Source organism: Mus caroli, unplaced genomic scaffold, assembly GCF_978045245.1.
Source record: "Mus caroli unplaced genomic scaffold, Mus_caroli_1 scaffold_18, whole genome shotgun sequence".
NCBI lineage: Eukaryota > Metazoa > Chordata > Mammalia > Rodentia > Muridae > Mus > Mus caroli.
In genome coordinates, this window is record NW_028227273.1 from 58,337,204 (window position 1) to 58,354,350 (window position 17,147).

General features: G+C 49.3%; 1 protein-coding gene and 1 pseudogene across 2 annotated transcripts; both read right to left on the minus strand.

Moving 5' to 3' along the window:
* Window positions 1-2,572: 2,572 nt before the first annotated feature.
* LOC115030315 (H-2 class I histocompatibility antigen, Q9 alpha chain-like) lies at window positions 2,573-4,038 on the minus strand. The gene is made up of 4 exons (XM_029473850.2): window positions 3,900-4,038; window positions 3,494-3,697; window positions 3,364-3,396; window positions 2,573-3,016 (listed from the first exon to the last, which is right to left on the minus strand). Exons 1-3 carry the CDS (start codon window positions 3,961-3,963, stop codon window positions 3,386-3,388), a joined length of 279 nt encoding a protein of 92 aa, XP_029329710.1. The 5' UTR covers window positions 3,964-4,038; the 3' UTR covers window positions 2,573-3,016; window positions 3,364-3,385.
* LOC110288427 (H-2 class I histocompatibility antigen, Q7 alpha chain-like) lies at window positions 3,025-11,650 on the minus strand (annotated as a pseudogene). Its single transcript, XR_015046004.1, has 7 exons — window positions 11,557-11,650; window positions 11,099-11,368; window positions 10,638-10,913; window positions 8,415-8,690; window positions 8,172-8,287; window positions 7,962-7,994; window positions 3,025-3,194 (listed from the first exon to the last, which is right to left on the minus strand). The product of XR_015046004.1 is annotated as an H-2 class I histocompatibility antigen, Q7 alpha chain-like (transcript).
* Between the last annotated feature and the right edge of the window lie 5,497 nt (window positions 11,651-17,147).

The window sequence follows — 17,147 nt, forward strand, 5'->3', positions numbered from 1 at the left end:
CCCTGGGGCCCCTATTCTGTTCTCAGCTCCTCTGCCATAATCCAGCGTGGGATGCCAGAGACTGAGAACCTGGTACCAGGGGCTGCCCCTTGTCCACCCTCCACTGGGTGGGGTCAGCAGCTTCACAAAGCCAGCTGCATCTGAGAAGGACTTCCTACACTAACCCATGGGTGTGATATCAAGAAAAAGGGGGTGAAAAGAGCTAGCAATCCCTAAGCAGAGAAATCCCATGACAGTGACATGGCTCAGCCTTCCAAGGGTGGATGAGAGGAGCTAGACTTCTTTAATAAGTAATTGGAACTTTGATAGAGCCCCCCCACACACTCTTGGCTTGTAGGAACAATGGAGAAACATCTGGCAGGACAAAAGTAAAACCGAAATCTAGGAAGGAGAGCTAAGGAGCCCTCTTGGTATTGGAGGAGCTCAAGAGAAAGGTAGAGTAGCCTAATAAGACTGACACAGATAGAAAGAGATTTCTAAAGAGTTGGCAGTTTAGGTGAAGAATCGGGCTTGTAAATAGATATCTCTTATATAGTTAAGAAAATAAAGTTTGCTCACTGAGCTGGCAGGTTTATACCTCAGTTTATGCCTCCTGTGTGCTTATTTGTATAAATATTACATAATATAAATGGTTACAGGTCTATGAGCAGGACCTTGGTCTCCTGTAATATAGAGCCATCCACAATGCAGAGAAATAACAGGCCTATGACCAGGGCTCTAAGACAGACTATGTTGAATATGCATCCAGCATGCCCAAGTCAGGGCTGCAGGAAACAGGTTCACTGAGATGGGAATAGAGATTATGAAAGTTCAGGGAGTTAACTCCAGAACACAAGCTGTTAAAAGAGAAGATAATGGAGGAATACAAAGTATCAGTGAGGCAGGGGGAGCTGGAGAGATGGCTCAGTGGTTAAGAACACTGACTACTCTTCCAGAGGTCCTGAGTTCAATTCTCAGCACCCACATGGTAGCTCACAATCATCTGTAATAGGATCTGATGTCCTCTTCTTGTGTTTCTAAAGACAGCAATGTACACACATAAAATAATAAATAAATCTTTAAAAAAATGTTGCAGGGGGTGGTACCCAAGTTTCAGAGGAGAGAAATATCACTGTGCTTGAAGTGGGAACTTCTGATTTCTGTGGAAAGTCAGTTCTGTCAAATGCTGTTTTGCTGAAGCAGACACAGGTGAAAGGATGTTTGCTAAAGTGGACACGTGAAAGGACACATGATGTTTAGAAGGAATATTAATAAGTCCCAAAGGACAGTAGACTAGGCTGCATGGTATTGTTAAGCCTTACCATTATTTATTGGTCATCGTTGCTTGTGACTCCATAGAGAGAAATGTACCAAAAACCTTCTGGTGATGCTCTCGTGGCTTCTTGCAGCTTCTGCAGCAGGATGATTGGCAGAGTGAAGTGAAAGTCTCTGGGTCTGTGAGCTGATACAGACTCAGGTGGGGTTTTGCTAAGACAGACTTACGTGGTGTTTTGCTGAGGCAAGTCTCATGGAAGGCAAGACTCGTGTGAGGACACGTGATGTTGGAGGGAGTATAATAGGACACAATGGACAGTGATGGTGGGCTTGCATAGCTTGCTTTGCAGTGCTACATTGTTCTCAAGTCTTCATCTTCACTGATCTTCACTTTGTTGAGAGTCATGGCAGAGAACTTCTCCTGGTCATTCCTGCTGACTCGTGCAGATTTGGTGGAGGCCTGGCAGTTTCTGCTGGTTCATGCCACAGCCAATAATTTGTGTTTGCTATCCTGACACTGCAGACCTGGACTGCAGGTATCCTGACAATTGGAGATTGAAATTGCCCCAGGAAACTACTTCTAAACAGCAAACAGCTGAGCCTCTTGGCTGCTTCTGCATCGAGCTGCCATTGCTGATTCTTGTGAACTGATATCCTGACAATGCAGACTGGATTTGCTTCAAAGAACCATTTCTAAACAGGTGAACTAATCCCATCCTCATATCTTTTCTTTTTCTCTACTTCTGGTGGGTGGTGGGCTATAAATAAGGTTAAGCATTTAAGAACCCTTATTAAAAATGGGTTTAGAAAAATCTAAGCCAATTATCTCACCTGAGGATGTGCACCTGGGAGTTCAACAAAAAGTCACATCCTACACCTGAGACCCTGGAAGAGAAGCTGGAGAGAAGGAGAAGCAGAACCCACCACAGTAGCAGGGACAGGGAGAGCCCAGGGGAGCGTAAACATGGCATCATTAGTAGTTAAAACAAATGGGTGAGAGGAAATGGGTGAATTGTCTTCTGCAACTGGCACATTAAAGGTTCCCTAGTTGAATCTCTGATCTTTAGCCCTGGGGGATCATAATCCTGGGGACAGGGTAAGGCACACGCCTTCCCTGTGTCTTTGTGATCACAGACTCTCAGCATGTGCCTCATAGTGATGGAGAGAACAGAGCCCAGAGGTGACACAGCTGAGGTGTGGCCCCATCACAGATCAAAATGGACTGAGCCCACCTGGGCACAGCCCTGTTCACACTCAGCTGACACAGCCTCATCCTGTCCCACAGATACACACAGCATAGTGACCCAGGTTCTGGAAGTTTCTTCATCTGCCATTTATTTCTTCAAAAAAACAAATCAAACAAACAAACAAACAAAACCTCTAAGTATTCTCAATCCATGAAATTAACAAGAAATCAGCCCTAGGTCAAGATGTTAACAATGAAGGTCACATTCAAATTATTATTCTCAGTGTGGAAGTGAGGAGCTGCAGGTCAGGGTAGCATGGAGCTGACAGGCTGCAGATGTCCCCCAGTGTTTGGCTGAACCAGCAAGGTTGGCTGTGGAAGGGAACACAGGGTAGTGCAGGGACAGGGTCCTGGTGTGCAGGGGTGGACTGGGCTCCACCATTCTTCACATTGAGCACATAGTCTCACAGGGAACATCAGACACTTGACTAAAGAGAACTGAGGGCTCTGGATGTCACAGGAGATATAGGAAGACATTCTCTGTCACCAAGTCCACTCCAGGCAGCTGTCTTCATGCTAGAGAATGAGAGTCATGAACCATCACTGTGAAGACAACATTCCAACAACCCACAGCTCACTCACAGGAGATTCTGGGAGTCCCTGAAACCCAGTCATGTCCACATTGCCCCTCCGCAATCAGACCCTAGAGTGTCACCTTTACAATCTGGGAGAGACATATCAGAGCTCTGGGAGCCTAGGGTAAAACAAAACAAATGTATATGCATATGTACATGTATGTATTCATTTCATGGCACAACTCAGGCGCCTAGAAGATTTCTCTGGAGGAGCTATTATGGATTCCCAGAGCTCCCATCTCCAACTTCACTGCAATGTCCCCAGGACAATCTTGTCCGCACACTAACCTGGAGCCAGAGTATAGTCCACTCATTTTCCACCTGTGAAAAGAAAAGCTGTGAGAGTTCAAGGAAGATCTTGACACTGGAAGTTCCCAGAACTGACAGCAGACCCAGTTAGAGACAGTAGGCTCACTGCCCTTGGCGATCTGTGTCTGCTCCTCCCAATACTCCGGCCCCTCCTGCTCCATCCACCGCGCCCGCGGCTCATATCTCGGATTCTCCGCGTCGCTGTCGAAGCGCACGAACTCCGTGTTGTCCACGTAGTCGACAGAGATGAACCAGGGCTCCCCGAGGCCGGGCCGGGACACGGCGGTCTCGAAATACCGCAACGAGTGTGAGCCTGGGGGCGGCGCGCGGTGAGACCCCGACCTTGCCCGGGACCTCGGGCGGCTGCGCGGGCCAGGAGGGGAGCAGGGCCTGGGGCTCCGGATGGAGATGGAGAAGGGGCGGAGGGTCCGGTGGGTGACTCGGGGACGCGGCTTCCCAGGTGCCGCCCCCTCCCCTCCCCGCAGAGGCCGTTTCCCTCCCGAACCCGCACTCACCCGCGCGGGTCTCGATCAGGGTCTGGGCGGCCGCCACCAGCAGGAGCAGCATTGTTGGAGCCATTGCTCCCCTCTGGGATTCAGGGCGTCTGACTCTTGCGGGCTGCGTGGACTTTATAACCTGCTCCCGCGGCGACGCTGATTAGTTCCCGGTGATCACGTCACCCAATGGGGGTGAGAACTGGACGCGCGTCATCAGTGTCCGGGCAGAAGGAACTGACCCAGGATTGGAGCTGAATTGAAACAGGGGAGATGGGGAATCCCCAGACCTGGGCTTCCCCACCCCGACTTCACTGCCTGGAGACTAAGACTTTGCCTGAACCCTGTGCTAGGGACAGAGAGCTGTTTGTCATGGTGTCTCGGAGTTCTGACCCAGAAGCTATCAGGACACCAGGAGAGACCAGCAGGCCAGACTCTCTGTGTCTTCTCCTCCACCCTTCCTCTTCCTTCTCTTCAGAAGTCAGACCCTGGAGTCTTCTAGAAGAAAAGCCTCTTCCGGGAACACAATGGTGACACAAGCGCTTAGGGATGCAGTGGAGAAAGGCTTTTCCTTAAAGTCGAGGCGCTGGCTGCAAGCCCCACACGGACCCCACAGAGACCAGGCTCTGTTCACCTGCAATGGGTGGCTCACACTGCCAAGCCTGAGTACAGGACTCTCATCTGTTAAGTGTAGACTTGGCCTCTCCCCTCAGGATCTGTCTTCTCAGCCCTGTGCTGAGATTAACACAGATTCCTTGTGTTAATTCCTAGATGAAGTCTGTGGCTGCAGGTTTTTTATTTGTTTGTTTATTCTTTGATTTTTTTTTAAAACAAAGATCTTCCTTCTGAGTTTGTCTCTATGGACCTGGGACATTGTCTCAGTACAGGAGACCCCCTTGTCCACTGAAGAGAGGCCCCTGTGCAGACCACACAGACAGACAGCAGGGCACTGATTCCTGTCTTCACTGCACTTCTCTGTGTCTGTACTTCCATGGTGCAGTTGCTTTAGTGACTCAATCACAGTAGGAGAAGAATTGTCACCAACTATATCACAGAATAATGATGATAGTGTGGTAGAAGTTATGTAATTTCTGACCCTCTCTCTCCCTCCCTCCCTGGCCTTCACTCACACTTTTGAGCTGATGAGGTGAGGGATATGAATGTCACAGATGTGTGGGACACGGGTTCTGATAATTGAGTTGACCCCAGAGTTCCTCAGGCCTGTGCAGTGTGGACACTGGAAGAAAGATGATTCTCATGCCAGAGAGCACACACTGGTGATGTGAGGTTTCATCACTGATCAGTAGTGTAGGGAAAGATTAAATTTACCCATTTCATGATTCTGTGGATCTTTTCAAATCGCAGACACAGAAGTGAAGTGGAAAGAAGAGCAGAGATGGGTGGGGACTCCTGAAGAGAGTCACTCTGTCTATGATGGGCATTTGTGAGACTTCTTTTGTCAATGCAATTAATCTGAGTCTTGTCACCTCAGTCTCAGGCTGACTCTTTTAACAAAGGCAAAAACACTCTTCACCAAAATACCATGAAAACATTCTCTAGGCCACATATTGAAATTGTCCACTGACACCCCTTGGGCCAAGTCCCCCCAGTTCAAATCACTCTCAATAAGAAAGTCGTCCATATTCCTAGTAGGCCAACCCATAAAGCCCTAGTTAAAGCATTCCACTGCTTTCCAAATCCAAAGTCCCCAAATCCACATTCTTCCAACAAAAGCATGGTCAGACCTATCACAGCAATATCCCAGTCTACTTCTGTCCTAGCAGGGTTTTACTGCTGTGAGCAGATGCCATGACCAAGGCAAGTCTTATGGATGATAACATTTAATTGGGGCTGGCTTACAGGTTCAGAGGTTAAGTCCATTATCATCAAGGTGGGAACATGGTAGCATCCAGGCAGGCATGGTGCACACAGAGCTGAAAGTTCTACATTTCATCTGAAGGCTCCTAGCAGAATATTGGCTTCCAGGCAGCTAGGATGACTGTCTTATAGGCCATACTCACAGTGACATACCTACTCCAACAGGGCCGCATCTTTTTCTTCTTCTTCTTCTTCTTTTTTTTTTTTTTTTTTTTTTTTTTTTTTTTTTGGTTTTTCGAGACACCGTTTCTCTGTGTAGCCCTGGCTGTCCTGGAACTCACTCTGTAGACCAGGCTGGCCTCCAACTCAGAAATCTGCCTGCCTCTGCTTCTCAAGTGCTGGGATTAAAGGCGTGCACCATCACTGCCCGGCTGGGCCACATCTTCTAATAGTGCCACTCCCTGGGTGAGCATATGGAAACCAACACAGGAGTGATGCCATGCGCAGTCCTGTCTCACTGTCATGGAAAGCCTCGTGTTAATAGAACACTTTAGATCTACATTTCCTGTAGATCTCTGAGATTTTCATAGACCACCTATGTATGTATAGTACCTCAGCATAGGTAAGCGTTGCTTGTTTCTAGCTATCTATTATCTGGTGAACTTTGGAAAGATCTGCAAGAGGCTAAAGAAAGCTTACTTTTGTAATTAACACAACTAGTGCCTAACATGTCCATAAGTTTGTTTGACTGAATACCCACTTGCATTTCTTAATTCTCTTGAACTGTTTGCAATAGTGTCTTTCACGGATTAGAGCTTTACATTACATTTAAAAATGAGTGGCATAGGTATAGTGCCTTAAACAAGAGTCAAAGCATGTATACAGTATGCTATAGCAATGTATAAGATTACAGTTCTGTCAATATACAAAAATCTAAACCAAAGTAAGATATTTGAGATTACACTCTTTAGTCTAAAATTAGATATCAGGGGAGAGGGAAGTGTTCCTGTTTAGAAAGGTTCTTGGGAGCAACTCCCATCTGAGTTGTCTGGACATTGGCAGTTCAATTCACAGGTCAGCTCTGGCAGCTCCATCCACCTGCAAACACCTCAGGGATATAGCAGTTGTCCAGTTCGGTAGAGTCAGGTTAGCAACAGAAGTGATGGGACCTAGCAGAGACAGCCAGGCCTCAGCTAGGGCCAGCAGGAAGGACCAGCAGGAATACCAGGAGAAGTTCTTTGCTGTACCTCTCTTATGGAAGTGAAGACCAGTGAAGACGCAAGACCCACACTGTACCGGCAAGCCAAACTGTCTCAGTCACTCCATGGAATCCTATTTATACTCTCCAGTCATCACGTGTCCTCCACGCGTCTTGCCTCAGCACAGGCATCCAATCAGCTCATGTCCTTGGAAGCATCAACAAACTGCAGCATACTATCAGAATGTTTTGGTGCGTTTCTCTCTATGGCGCCCCGACCAATGCAGCTCAACTACACAGTGTAAGGCAGACCAATGTAAGTGTGTCTTTAGCAAAGAATCCTTCATCACGCGTCCTTTCACATGCTTGTTTAGCAGAACATCCTCTCTCCTGTGTCTGCTTCAGTGAAATGGTCCTTCAGGAGTCGGCCTTAGCCTTTCACACCTGTATCCACTTTAAGGAAACACTCCTTCGTGTGTTTGCCCCAGCACACCACCATCCAACCGACTTTCCAAAGAACCCTTAGTTTCCACTGCAGACCAGGAAGGTTGGCGGTGGAAGGGAACACAGGGCAATGCAGAGACAGGGTCCTGGTGTAGAGGTGAAGGCTGGGCTCCACAGTTCTTCACATTGAGCCCACAGGCTCACAGGGAACATCACACACTGTTCTCTACGGAAAATTGAAGACCCAAGTCACACTGGCTGTTACTCAGTCCACTTCAGGCAGCTGTCTTCATGCTAGAGAACGAGGGTCACGAACCATCACTGTGAAGTCAACATCCCAACAACCCACCACTCATAGGGGATTCTGGGAGTCCCTGAAACCCAACCATGTCCACAGTGCCCCTCTGCAATCAGTCCCCAGAGTGTCACCTTTACAATCTTGAGGGAAACATATCAGAGCTCTAGGAGCTGTCCCTGCCTAGGGAAAAATCTATACAAAGATATATCTATAGCAAGATCTGACAGAGACCACCAGAGGATTACAATGGAGACTCTATTATGAACTCCCAACAACTCCAGCTTCACTGCAATGTCCCCAGGACAATTCTGTCCCCCACACTAACCTGGAGCTGGAGCATAGTCACCTCCTTGTCCACCTGTGAGAAAAACGCTGTGAGAGTTCAAGGAAGATCTTGACACTTGAAGTTCCCAGAACTGACAGAGGACCCAGTTAGAGACAGTAGCAATTTGGGGTGTGGCTGTGTTCCCCACTGATGAGCAGAGCACACTGCTAAAGGAGGCTGAGAGGGAACTCAGACCCTGCCCTTTCCTACCTGTGTTTCTCCTCCTCTTCATCACAAAAGCCACCACAGCTCCAGTGATGGCCAAGCTCCAAGGACAACCAGAACAGCAATGGTCGCCATGTTGGAGACAGTGGATGGAGGAGGCTCTGGGAAGGACAGGTACAGGAAATGAAGGTGAGGGTCATGACTCCAGCTCTCAGCCCTGACCAGCTCAGGGTCTGCAGAAGGCTCCAGCTTCCCCTGACCCCAGCTCTGCACCCACACCCTCCTTACCCCATCTCAGGGTGAGGGGCTCAGGCAGCCCCTCATGGTACACATGGCATGTGTAATTCTGCTCCTTCCCAAGAGGCACCACCACAGCTGCCCACTTCTGGAAGGTTCCATCCCCTGCAGGCCTGGTCTTCACAAGCTCCATGTCCTGGGTCAGCTCCTCCCCATTCAACTGCCAGGTCAGGGTGATGTCAGCAGGGTAGAAGCCCAGGGCCCAGCACCTCAGGGTGACTTCACCTTCAGATCTGGGGTGATGGGTCACATGGGCCTTTGGAGGATCTGTGTGGAAGATTTAAGAAATCCCACAATTAGCTGGTTGGTGGTGGCACATGCCTTTAATCCCAACACTCAGGAGGCACAGGCAGGCAGATTTCTGAGTTCGTGGTCAGCCTGGTCCACAATGTGAGTTCCAGGACAGTCAGGGCTATACAGAAAAATCCTGTCTTGAAAACAAAACAAAACAAAAAACCAACAACAAAAAAAGTACCACAATTAACAAGACCCACTGAAATCTACACAACACAGTTAAATCACTGATGACACTGCAGAGCTGGTTTCCTCAGATGCACATTTTTCTGGGGGACTCAGAAGCTAAGAGGGAATCCACATGAGCCAGTGGGTCATCCTGGTTGTCCTTATGTGATGTTCTATAGCATGAATGGACTAGAATGGAAGATGGAATGGAAACTAACTAATTTAAAATATGTGTTTGAGTTCCTATCAAAATTAGAAATTAGAGCCATATGCCACTGGAAGGGTGTGACAACTGAGACTCAACCACTGTGTTCATCTTGCTAACCAGCATAACTGCCAGTCCAAGTGAGCAGCCATCACAGAGTGTGTAGCAGAAATGGTGTCAACCTCTGGCACTCAGCCAGAGAAAATGACTTCCAGCCCCTGACTCTGGGGGACAAGGTACAGGTGTGTCACACAGGATCCCTGGAGTGTGCTGTGGACCTCAGTGCAGCACTCACTGGAACACAGAGGGCTCACAGGGTGTGTGGATCTTCCCTCTCACTCAGCCCTGGATTGCAGGAGACCCTGTCTCTCAGAGTCCAAGTCCTGATTCACTATGGGGAGCACTGTAACTTGTGGGGCAGAGGAAGAGCAGGAGGCTTCTGGATGTTTAGTTAGTTCTGACAGGAAACAGACTAAGTTCACAAGAATCTCTCCTTTAATGAGAACCCTGATTTACTTGTCCAATTATCCAGGTTAGCACCCTTCCCTGGCACTTGTGTAGACTGATACAAATGATAATACAAGGACATGGAGAAACAGGATCATTCCAGTGAAGACAAAAGCTGACTAGAAACAAAATTACCCCCTCAAAAAAAAAAAAAAGTAAAGAAAAAAAAAAGGCTGGGGGAGGTGGCACACGCCTTTAATCCCAGCACTGGGGAGGCAGAGGCAGGCGGATTTCTGAGGTCGAGGCCAACCTGGTCTATGAAGTGAGTTCCAGGACAGCCAGGTTTACACAGAGAAACCCTGTCTCAAAAAATCGAAAGGGAGAGAGAGAGAGAGAGAGAGAGAGAGAGAGAGAGAGAGAGAGAGAAGAAGAAGAAGAAGAAGAAGAAGAAGAAGAAGAAGAAGAAGAAGAAGAAGAAGAAGAAGAAGAAGAAGAATAGAAGAAGAAGAAGAAGAAGAAAGAAGAAAAAGAAATTCCACTATTGATATTCCTCCAGGTACCATAAGGGCTCATGTGATCATTCACCAGTGTAGGAATAGAGAGAATTAGGTTGTCGAAGGGGTGCACACCCCACAGACAGGGAGGGATCTGGGAGAATGTATTCTTTTGAAAATTCTAGAAACTGAGGCAATCAGCCTAGTGTAGGGGAGTCCATGTCTCCCATCAGGTAAAGGCGACTTCCGGTCCTGAGGTGTAAGGGCTGACACACTCAGCAGGACAGGAGTCAGTGTCCACAGACAGTGGGTGTGGGTCGAGAACCCGGCCTGGGAGAGGCCATGGCTGACAGAGGCTGCAGGGGAACTGAAGGAGCAGCTGTTGTTAACTCAGGGAAATTCTCTCCTTCCCTCCTGAGACAGCCTGGGCACTGTCCAGGGAGAAGGCTGAGCCCTGGAGAGTCAGTGCAGTCACTGTGATGAGGGATCAGGAGACCCAGGGACACTCTCTCCCCTCTGAGACAGGGGCATCACCCCAGCTGAGGGTTTCTTCTTCCCCAGGACTGAGCCCCAGCCCGATGGAGGAGCTGCCCGCGGCCCCTGCACCTGTGCGCAGCAGCGTCGCATTCCCGAGCTCCAGGTATCTGCGGAGCGATTCCACGCACGCGCCCTCCAGGTAGACCTTGCTTCTCTCTGCAGCACCAGCCTGCTCCCACTTGCGACGGGTTATCTGCGCTGCCATGTCCGCCGCCGTCCACGTTTTCAGGTCTTCGTTCAGGGCGATGTAATCGCGGCCGTCGTAGGCGAACTGCTGGTACCCGAGGAGGAGGCGCCCGTCGGACCCCACTTCACAGCCGTACATCCGCTGGATCGTGTGAGAGCCTGCGGGAGCCCGCGGTCAGCCCCGCCCACACCCCGGCCCCGCCCACCCGCGGACTCCTCCAAACTGAAAGGGAAACCAGTCCTGCCTCTGTTCTGCTCCAAACCTCGAACTTGGGACCCGGGACGTCTAGAACCCCTGTTTTGGGACGTGGAGGGGTCGTGACCTCCGACCCGGGGTCACTCACCGCCCGCGCTCTGGTTGTAGTAGCCGAGCAGGTTCCTCAGGCTCACTCAGAAAACCTGCTCATTGCCCTTAGCGATCTGTGTCTGCTCCTCCCAATACTCCGGCCCCTCCTGCTCCATCCATCGCGCCCGCGGCTCATATCTCGGATTCTCAGCGTCGCTGTCGAAGCGCACGAACTGCGTGTCGTCCACGTAGCCGACGATAATGAACCGGGGCTCCCCGAGGCCGGGCCGGGACACGGCGGTGTAGAAATATCGCAGCGAGTGTGGGCCTGGAGGCAGCGCGCGGTGAGACCCGGACCTCCTTCCGGGACCTCCGGCGGGTGCGCCGCCGGGAGGGGAGCAGGGCGCGGGGCTCGGGATGGAGAAGGGGCAGGGGGTCTGGTGGGCGACGCGGCTTCCCTGGTGCCGCCCCCTCCCTTTTCCTCAGATGCCGTTTCCCTCCGGACCCGGTACTCACCCGCGCGGATCTCGATCAGGGTCTGGGCGACCGCCACCAGCAGGAGCAGCATTGTTGGCACCATCGTTCCCCTCTGAGATTCAGGGCGTCTGAATCTGGCGGGCTGCGTGGACTTTATAACCTGCTGCTGCGGCGACGATGATTGGTTCCCGGTGATCACATCACCCAATGGGGGTGAGAACTGCCAGCGCGTCATTAGTGTCCGGGCAGAAGGAACTGACCCAGGTTAGGAGCAGAAGTGAAACTGGGGAGATGGGGAATCCCCAGCCCTGGGCTTCCCCACCCCTGACCTCACTGCCTGGAGACTAAGACTTTGCCTGAACCCTGTGCTGGGGACAGAGAGCTGTTTGTCCTGGAGTCTCCGAGTTCTGACCCAGAGCCTGCAGGACACCAGGAGAGACCTGCAGGCCAGACTCTCTGTGTCTTCTCCTCCACCCTTCCTCTTCCTTCTTCTCTTCAGAAGTCAGACCCTGGAGTCTTCTAGAAGAAAAGCCACTTCCTGGAATACAATGGCGACACAAGCGCTTGGGGATGCAGTGAAGATAGGCTTTTACTTAAAGCAGAGGCGCTGGCCTGCAAGCCCCACACGGACCCCACAGAGACCAAGCTCTGTTCACCTGCAATGGGTGGCTCACACTGCCAAGCCTGAGTGCAGGACTCACCTCTATAAAGAGGAGACTTCATCTCTCCCCTCAGGATCTGTCTTCTCAGCCCTGTGCTGACACACAGATTCCTTGTGTTACTTCCTAGATGAAGTCTGTGGCTGCAGGTTTTTTATTTGTTTCTTCTTTGTTGTTGTTGTTGTTGTTTAAAGAAAGATCTTCCTTCTAAGTTTGTCTCTGTGGACCTGGGACATTTTCTCAGCACAGGAGACCCCCTTGTCCACTGAGGAGAGACCCCTGGGCAGACCACAGACAGCAGGGCACTGATCCCTGTCTCCACTGCACTTCTCTGTGTCTGCACTTCCATGGTGCAGTTGCTTTAGTGACTCAATCACAGTAGGAGAGGAACTGTCACCAACTATACCACAGAATAATGATGATAGTGTGGTAGAAGCTATGTAATCTGTCACCCTCTCCCTCCCTCCCTGACCTTCACTCACACTTTTGAGGTGATGAGGTGAGGGACATGAATGTCACAGGTGTGTGGGACACTGGTTCTGATAACCGAGTTGGCCCCAGAGTCTTCAGGCCTGTGTAGTGTGGACAGTGGAAGAAAGATGATTCTCATGTCAGAGAGCACACACTGGTGATGTGAGGTTTCATCCCTGATCAGTAGTGTAGGGAAAGATCAAATTTACCCACTTCATGATTCTGTGGACCTTTTCAAATCGCAGCCACAGAAGTGAAGTGGAAAAAAAGAGCAGAGATGGGTGGGGTCTCCTGAAGAGAGTCACTCATCACACAGAGCAACAAATGTGTGTGACCACAGGTGTGAACTCCAGTCACCTCCCCATGCAGATCCCCACAGCAGCTCCCAGCCTCACCAGGATTCAGCAGACCGTGTCTCAAGGTACTCAGCCAGCAGGCTGTGAATCAGCTGTGTGGTTTCCTGATGTGAACATTCCAATGGTGGCTGGAGAGATGGCTCAGAGCTGAGAGCACATGTTGCTGTTGCAGAGGATCCAGGGTGAGTTCCATCAGCACATGGTGGCTGTCAACCATCTGCAACTTCAGTTCCCAGGGATCGAATGATTGTGCACCTACATACTCATGGACAAAACCCAAATAATTCTAATAAAAATTTAAATATATGATTTCAAAAATCCTTTCTTTCTCCTACATATCTAGAGTAGAGGCTGAGGATAGCAGGCTCTTTAGACAAATCTGTATCACCAGTCAGTGAAGCCAGCTCTGGAACAGGACAGAAATGTATGATTGAAATACACCGTACTGAAGACAATTTGCAAAAGAGTCATAGAATTAAAAATACAAAATAATGATCACAGCCTCATCCCAGGAAGAAGTCACCGTGTGTGCTCATCTCTGCACTTGAGCTGATGTTTGTTTTTGATTCCCTATGAACAAGATAAACTCCAATCAGATATTTGAATGCTAATTTGTAACAGACCATGACACCCCAACATCCAGAGCATCCCTGCAGAGAAAAGTGTCCCCTTTCCCATCTTCCCTCCCCCTGCAGACCCTCCAGGGTCTCAGCTGTTGAAGATGAAAGTGGAGCATCACATTCTTGGGCAACAGCGCCGCCTGGTGGAAGAAACAGAGAGAACAGCGTCTGAGCCCACAGAGCTGAGAGTAAAGGGGATGCAGGCTGCTGAGCTGCCCCAGAGCCTCCTTCCTGTCTGCACTTCTCCGGGGCTCTCAGGTCTCAGGCCGCCCTGCTCTCATCAAACTTACATCCTGAAGAACATTACGTGCTTCTCCACCCGTGGGAAGAAAACTCCCTCTAAGAGGGGAGGCAGTAGGCAGAGCCATGGGTGCTAAAAGGAGCTGCAAAGCCCCAAACAGAGCAGTTCCAGAACTCGGACAGGGACCATGGTGTTGGTTCTTTGATGTCAGCTACATGTGGGGTTAACTAAAACCCCAAAATGGAGGACACCATCTGTGAGGCGTTTTTGCTTAATTTGAAGTGGGAAGATCAATTTCTGATCCTTTTCTTTGAGGTAGGAAGACACACCTGTAATCCAGAATATTTGAGCAGGAGCCCCTCCCCCTTTCTGATCTGGGCCACGCCTTCTGCTAAAGCCTACATGAAGACATGGAAGAAGGAAAGGCTTGCTCTGTGTCTGCTTGCTCTTGCTCCTGTTATCTGTCGGAAATTCCTGCTTGTCCTCCCTTTCTCTGAATAATGATAGCAGACTTACATTTATTTATGAATGCTTAGGCTTTATGCTAGGCCTGTTCCCAGCTATCTCATAATTCAGTTATCCCATTCATACTATTTTAAGTTCTGCTACGTGGCTGGCCACCTCTCCTCAGTTTCACACATTCTGCTTCCTCCATGTCTGGGTGGCAAATCCCCCATGCTTCTCTTTTCCCAGAGTTCATTTCCCTGCCAAGAATCCTGCCTTCTACTCTCCTTTGCTACAGGACATAGGGCTTTTATTTTACTACTCAGAAGGTGCTTTAGGTAGGCAAGGTAGGACAGAGACTCATCTTCACAGTTTACAACAACATTACTTCATTATTGCCCCCCTTTAGTCCTGTAAACGGCTCTATCGTGTTGGGAACAAAATAAAGGGGAGGCCCTGGAGGGGGGCCGGGGAGAAGTGAGATAGGAAAAAGATGCCCACACCCCGTCACAGTTTCCCTATTCTCTGGTCAGTCAGGCATGGGAGCATTGTATTCTACCCTATCCACACATCCCTGGGTGGGCATTCCTCTATCCCACTCTTCAGAGGGTGGTCAAGGGGTAGCCCTGCCTGGGGACCTCCCCCCCCGGAGCTACTTTGCTAAAGCCACCAAGGTTGTGGGAGAGAGGGAAGAGGGAAGAAGTTCCCAACACTGACCAGAGTGTGCAGTGGAACTTGAAGGAGCAGAGCAGAGACTCTCTATGGTTTTAGAGCCTTATTATAGAAATGCAGGGGAAAGAGAGAGGGTAGAAAGAAGGGAGAGAGAGAGAGAGAGAGAGAGAGAGAGAGAGAGAGAGAGAGAGAGAGAGAGAGAGAGAGAGAGAGCCTCTGCAACTATCTGGCATTGTGGCCCCAGTTCCCACCCATTGACAGGCTTCCTCTACCAAAGCCACATCCCCTAACTGCCCCCAAGTACTTCCACTCCCTGAAGACCAAGAATTCAAATTTATGAGCTTATGGGTTGAATATTGATTATATTTTTTGTTCCTTTTTTTTAAACTGTGTGTCTGTAGTGTGCTTTATCTTGTGTACCTGGCCCTTTAAAAGGTACCCAGTTGCTAGTCAACGGGCCCTTTAGAATTCTTAGCTGTTAGAACTGCCTGAAACTATACCCTTAAGGGTTGTTGCCTCTTGGATTTCTAGGAACAGGATAGGTTATTTTAAAACACTGAGGCTGAGAAAGAGGATTGGGTGAGCAAAGTGAGAGGAGAAGCAGTTGGTGCAGAAGATATTGTTGGGAGACAGTAGAGCCAGGAGGAGCTGACTGAGCAGATAGGCTAGAACAGTTGTTACAGTTTGGAACTGCTGACACTGGGAAAACTGGGAGAAGGGAGTGTTTAAGCAGACTGTTGGGAAACTGAGAGAGGAAAAGTTGGGAGAAACATTTGAAGGAGCTGGGCTGGAAACTGGGAGAAATGATTGGGAAAGAAATTAGATTCTGGTCTCTCTCTGTCTCTCTGTCTCTCTGTCTCTCTGTCTCTCTCTCTGTCAGTCTCTCTCTCTCCCCCTCTGTCCTCCTCTCCCTCTCTCCCTCTCTCCCTGTCTCTCTGTCTCTCTGTCTCTGTCTGTCTCTCTCTGTCTGTCTCTCTCTGTCTCTGTCTCTGTCTCTCTCTCTCTCTCTCTCTCTCTCTCTCTCTCCCTTTCCTTTCTTCTTTCCTATATAGTCATAGTGGGTGAAACCACGAGGATATAGGGGGAGAAAAAAGAACCAACACAGTAGCAAAGACTAGCTACAGGTCTTTCCCTGGCTGTCCTGGAATGTACTCCGAACACTAGGCTGGTCTCAAACTCAGAGATCTGTCTGCCTCTGGGTTTGCACAAACACAGCCAGGCAAATATTCTTAATCAAATCAACACAGATGCCTACTGAATTTTTGCTTGACCATGTAAGTGGGAAAATTGTCTAAAATGAGAGAAAGGCTACATAATACTGGCAAAGGAACAGCTTTGCCCGTGAATCCGTTTCTAGACTTGAGTCAGTTTGCAGACCCAGAACCCCTTGAATGAACGATGGTCCGGTTTGACTCAGTAAGTACCTAAAAAATACCTAAAATGTTTTCTGCTGGCCTTTCTCCAATCCTTTTCTGGTGGGACCTACAGGTTTTCACCAGGGTAACCATACCCGGGGCGGGGCGGGGGAGAAATAATCAGACTTTCCCTTGTCAATTGGAGACTGGTCCAAATTAATGCTGATTGCTTGAAATCCTAAGAAACATATGACCCTGCAGTTAAAGTAGGGTCTTATGTAGGTCTGGTGATTAATGAAAATTTGGTAGAAGTTTGATTCTCACTCGGACCAGTGGGTTCCTGTATTCATCCTGTGGTTATTTTTCCAGGGCCAGAATGTACAACTGGGATAGATAGACTTAGAGTTTGGCAGAATTCTCACATTGGTTCCCTCACTGTGGAGTAGGAGTATTCTAGTTGGAATGGCTAAAGGTTAGAGTTCCCTCTGCCAAGGAAAATAGTGAGTCAAAGACAGTATCTCATCCTTGTAGGAATTTCAGAAATTAGTGTCACCATCAATGTCAACTGTCAGTCTCCACGGTCAATGTCTTGCTCTGTACTGGCCAGATAGGACAGTTAAAGGGAGATGTGATGGCAACCACATTGGACTCTGATAACACATATGTGCATCAGCAGGCAGGAAATAATTCGAACCAAGTCTTTGAGAGCCTTCTACTTCAGTGAAGTTCTTAGGAATCCAGTGATCTGGGGCATGCAGAGATATTCCACCCAAGATGAAGGAAAAGCTACTGACCGGGCCCATCCTACCACC